Source organism: Oncorhynchus clarkii, unplaced genomic scaffold, assembly GCF_045791955.1.
Source record: "Oncorhynchus clarkii lewisi isolate Uvic-CL-2024 unplaced genomic scaffold, UVic_Ocla_1.0 unplaced_contig_10760_pilon_pilon, whole genome shotgun sequence".
NCBI classification, from domain to species: Eukaryota; Metazoa; Chordata; class Actinopteri; order Salmoniformes; family Salmonidae; genus Oncorhynchus; species Oncorhynchus clarkii.
The window spans coordinates 57501-62709 of NW_027258483.1; the positions used below are offsets into that span (position 1 = coordinate 57501).

General features: G+C 53.4%; 1 protein-coding gene across 1 annotated transcript in view; it reads left to right on the plus strand.

The window, feature by feature from the left end:
• LOC139397101 (intermembrane lipid transfer protein VPS13B-like) overlaps positions 1–2909 on the plus strand; it is a gene marked incomplete at its 5' end in the record, with an annotated part of 60012 nt that extends 57103 nt beyond the window's left edge. Inside the window, 3 exons of the mRNA XM_071143968.1 lie at positions 1–150; positions 1058–1291; positions 2789–2909. The exon at positions 1–150 is cut by the window's left edge and continues 241 nt beyond it. Of these exons, the coding sequence (XP_071000069.1) occupies positions 1–150; positions 1058–1291; positions 2789–2909 (505 nt within the window). The remainder of the gene's footprint in view (positions 151–1057; positions 1292–2788) is intronic.
• Between the last annotated feature and the right edge of the window lie 2300 nt (positions 2910–5209).

The window sequence follows — 5209 nt, forward strand, 5'->3', positions numbered from 1 at the left end:
GGAGGTTGCAGATGAGGATGCAGGGGAGGATGTAGGGGAGGATGCAGGGGAGGATTCAGGGGAGGATGCAGGGGAGGATGCAAGGGAGGAGGCAGGGGAGGAGGCAGGGGAAGATGCAGGGGAGGATGCGAGGAGGATGCAGGGGAGGATGTAGGGGAGGATATGAGGATAATGCAGGGGAGGATGCAGGGGAGGATGCGAGGAGGATGCAGGGGAGGATGAGAGGAGGATGCAGGGGAGGATGCGAGGAGGATGCAGGGGAGGATGCAGGGGAGGATGCAGGGGAGGATATGAGGTGGATGCAGGGGAGGATGCAGGGGAGGACAATACACTTCCTGAACACTTTCCTCTCTTCCTATATTCTTTTTAATTTCAATGATATATATTTTTTTGTAATCTGGAGTCTTATGTTTCTGTCGATGTCACGGTTAGTGGTGGTATCAACACAAAGTATCGGCCCAAACCTGTCACTGCCGTGGAGACTTCACCTTAAAGGTTTTATACCTCTTACTGTGTCCTTCTATGTTTACCTGCTGTCTCCGGAGGTCAGTCAGGATGGTGTTCTAGAGCAGGAGAGTGTTCTAGAGCAGGATGGTGTTCTAGAGCAGGATGGTGTTCTAGAGCAGGATGGTATTCTAGAGCAGGAGAGTGTTCTAGAGCAGGGTAGTGTTTTAGAGCAGGATAGTGTTCCAGAGCAGGATAGTGTTCCAGAGCAGGATAGTGTTCTAGAGCAGGATAGTGTTCTAGAGCAGGATAGTGTTCTAGAGCAGGGTAGTGTTCTAGAACAGGATAGTGTTCTAGAGCAGGGTAGTGTTCTAGAGCAGGGTAGTGTTCTAGAGCAGGAGAGTGTTCTAGAGTGTTCTAGAGAATAGTTCTGAGGTGAATACAGGACTGACTATAGTGAAATAGGTGCTGTTCTCCTCTCTCCCTCGGTCAGACCGGGAGGCAGAAGACATATAGTAACAACATACTGGAAGTGTCTTTCTCCTCTCCCTCCCAGTGAGTCAGATTTATAAACTGTCAAACTTTAATTATTTCTTTATGTATCTCTTTACAGTTCTGACAGTGAGTCAGGTTCTCAGCAGGGTTCCTCGGGGTCCCAGCTTCTGCCCTGTGACCAGCTAGTGTCCCCCACGGCGCTGGCAGCTTGTACCCGTGTTGACTCCTGCTTCGCCCCCTGGTCCGTGCCCTCCCTGGGCGTGTCTCTCACCCTGGCACAGATACAGCTGCACCTCTACCACCACCTGGAGCAGCTGGGCACAGGTACTGTAGCACCGCCTGGAGCAGCTGGGTACAGGAACTGTAGCACCGCCTGGAGCAGCTGGGCACAGGTACTGTAACACCGCCTGGAGCAGCTGGGTACAGGTACTGTAGCACCGCCTTGAGCAGCTGGGCACAGGTACTGTAACACCGCCTGGAACAGCTGGGCACAGGTACTGTAACACCGCCTGGAGCAGCTGGGTACAGGTACTGTAACACCGCCTGGAGCAGCTGGGTACAGGTACTGTAACACCGCCTGGAGCAGCTGGGTACAGGTACTGTAACACCGCCTGGAGCAGCTGGGTACAGGTACTGTAACACCGCCTGGAGCAGCTGGGTACAGGTACTGTAACACCGCCTGGAGCAGCTGGGTACAGGTACTGTAACACCGCCTGGAGCAGCTGGGTACAGGTACTGTAACACCGCCTGGAGCAGCTGGGTACAGGTACTGTAACACCGCCTGGAGCAGCTGGGTACAGGTACTGTAACACCACCTGGAGCAGCTGGGTACAGGTACTGTAACACCACCTGGAGCAGCTGGGTACAGGTACTGTAACACCGCCTGGAGCAGCTGGGTACAGGTACTGTAACACCGCCTGGAGCAGCTGGGTACAGGTACTGTAACACCGCCTGGAGCAGCTGGGTACAGGTACTGTAACACCGCCTGGAGCAGCTGGGTACAGGTACTGTAACACCGCCTGGAGCAGCTGGGTACAGGTACTGTAACACCGCCTGGAGCAGCTGGGTACAGGTACTGTAACACCGCCTGGAGCAGCTGGGTACAGGTACTGTAACACCGCCTGGAGCAGCTGGGTACAGGTACTGTAACACCGCCTGGAGCAGCTGGGTACAGGTACTGTAACACCGCCTGGAGCAGCTGGGTACAGGTACTGTAACACCGCCTGGAGCAGCTGGGTACAGGTACTGTAACACCGCCTGGAGCAGCTGGGTACAGGTACTGTAACACCGCCTGGAGCAGCTGGGTACAGGTACTGTAACACCGCCTGGAGCAGCTGGGTACAGGTACTGTAACACCGCCTGGAGCAGCTGGGTACAGGTACTGTAACACCGCCTGGAGCAGCTGGGTACAGGTACTGTAACACCGCCTGGAGCAGCTGGGTACAGGTACTGTAACACCGCCTGGAGCAGCTGGGTACAGGTACTGTAACACCGCCTGGAGCAGCTGGGTACAGGTACTGTAGCACCGCCTGGAGCAGCTGGGTACAGGTACTGTAGCACCGCCTGGAGCAGATGGGTACAGGTACTGTAACACCACCTGGAGCAGCTGGGTACAGGTACTGTAACACCGCCTGGAGCAGCTGGGTACAGGTACTGTAACACCGCCTGGAGCAGCTGGGTACAGGTACTGTAACACCGTCACACGAAGTGGAACTTTCCAGAAAATCACTTTTGGTCTTTTTTTGTTGTTGCTATTTTCTCGTGTTTCATCTGACGTCGTTCTCATACTACTGTCACTTTAGTTGTATATTAGATTCACTCACATCTCCTCTGTCTATTCCGTCTCCAGCGCCGTCACGTCGACTCCGCCCCTTCCTGCCGGACAGGAAGTTGCCCCAGGAGCAAGAGTACCTGGTCATCGGGGCACAGGAGCCGCGGCTGTTCCTCCGCCAGTGGAGCGGTGGCATTAACGTCAGCGCCGCCCGGCTCTGCCAGGAGATCCAGTTCTCCACCGAGCTGGACGGCAGACTGTTGGAGTACCGGAACTTGACTTGGCTCTGCCTGCTGCAGCCGTTCATACTGCAGGGTCAGGCTGCGGTCACACGCTGCTCCAACAACGTCCTCCTGGACGGGAACGTCTTCGTAGACCCGGTCTTCATCAACATCAGCCAGAACACCGTTCACAGTCTGGATACGGCCCTACGGGGCTGGCAACAGGTGAGACTACTGTTATATACTGAGTCAGTCTAATCCTAATCCTAACGTTCATCACCATCAGTCTGGATACAGCCCTACGGGGCTGGCAACAGGTGGGACTACTGGTATATACTGAGTTAGTCTAATCCTAACGTTCATCACCATCAGTCTGGATACAGCCCTACACCCCCTGGCTACCTCCTCTAACCCCTAGGTTATCCCCTCTAACCACTAGGCTACCCCCTCTAACCACTAGACTACCCCCTCTAACCACTAGACTACCCCTGGTTCTGGTTCTGGTGCTGTATTAAAGCTGTAGTGTCCAGGTTCTGGTTCTGGTTCTGGTGCTGTATTAAAGCTGTAGTGTCCAGGTTCTGGTTCTGGTGCTGTATTAAAGCCGTAGTGTCCAGGTTCTGGTTCTGGTTCTGGTGCTGTATTAAAGCCGTAGAGTCCAGGTTCTGGTTCTGGTTTTGGTGCTGTATTAAAGCCGTAGAGTCCAGGTTCTGGTTCTGGTTCTGGTGCTGTATTAAAGCCGTAGTGTCCAGGTTCTGGTTCTGGTTCTGGTGCTGTATTAAAACCGTAGAGTCCAGGTTCTGGTTCTGGTGCTGTATTAAAGCTGTAGAGTCCAGGTTCTGGTTCTGGTTCAGGTGCTGTATTAAAGCCGTAGTGTCCAGGTTCTGGTTCTGGTTCTGGTGCTGTATTAAAACCGTAGTGTCCAGGTTCTGGTTCTGGTGCTGTATTAAAACCGTAGTGTCCAGGTTCTGGTTCTGGTGCTGTATTAAAACCGTAGTGTCCAGGTTCTGGTTTTGGTGCTGTATTAAAGCCGTAGTGTCCAGGTTCTGGTTTTGGTGCTGTATTAAAGCCGTAGTGTCCAGGTTCTGGTTCTGGTGCTGTATTAAAACCGTAGTGTCCTGGTTCTGGTTCTGCCGCTGCTCCATCTCAGCCATTAAACCCAGGTCTCTAGAAGCTCGTTGAGACGTGATAAAAGCTAGCTGCCTCCCCAGTTATTGGATCAACTAAGCAAATATCCAGCGACCTGGATCAGACTCAGCACCTCCCTCCCTGGTCTCTCCCTGTTCCCCATCAGGCCTGTTCTGACCTGATCTGGCCTGGTGTATTCTGGTCTGGTAGCCAAGAGGCTGTGTGAAGGGCCACCCGTGAAAACATGGTTAAACTGGAGTGATGACACCTACCAAGATCATCTGGCCCTGGTTCTCTCTCTCTGTCTCTGTCTCTCTCTGTCTCTGTCTCTCTCTGTCTCTATCTGTCTCTGTCTTCCTCTGTCTCTCTCTGTCTCTGTCTCTCTCTGTCTCTCTCTGTCTCTGTCTCCCTCTCTCTCTCTCTGTCTCTCTCTCTCTCTTTCCTGACCTTCCTCCCTGCCTCAGCCATGACTGTGTTGACTCATATAAAAGACCCAGGAGACTCAGGGGAGGTATTCTGATGAGTTCAACTTCTCTCCTCAGAAGATTAGTGTTATTTGGGCTCCCGAGTGATTCAGCAGTCTGAGACACTGCATCTCTACAGAGACCCTGGTTCAGAGGTCTGAGACACTGCATCTCTACAGAGACACCCTGGTTCAGAGGTCTGAGACACTGCATCTCTACAGAGACACCCTGGTTCAGAGGTCTGAGACACCCTGGTTCAGAGGTCTGAGACACCCTGGTTCAGAGGTCTGAGACACTGCATCTCTACAGAGACCCTGGTTCAGAGGTCTGAGACACCCTGGTTCAGAGGTCTGAGACACTGCATCTCTACAGAGACACCCTGGTTCAGAGGTCTGAGACACCCTGGTTCAGAGGTCTGAGACACTGCATCTCTACAGAGACACCCTGGTTCAGCGTTCTGAGACACCCTGGTTCAGAGGTCTGAGACACTGCATCTCTACAGAGACACCCTGGTTCAGAGGTCTGAGACACCCTGGTTCAGAGGTCTGAGACACTGCATCTCTACAGAGACCCTGGTTCAGAGGTCTGAGACACTGCATCTCTACAGAGACACCCTGGTTCAGAGGTCTGAGACACTGCATCTCTACAGAGACACCCTGGTTCAGAGGTCTGAGACACCCTGGTTCAGA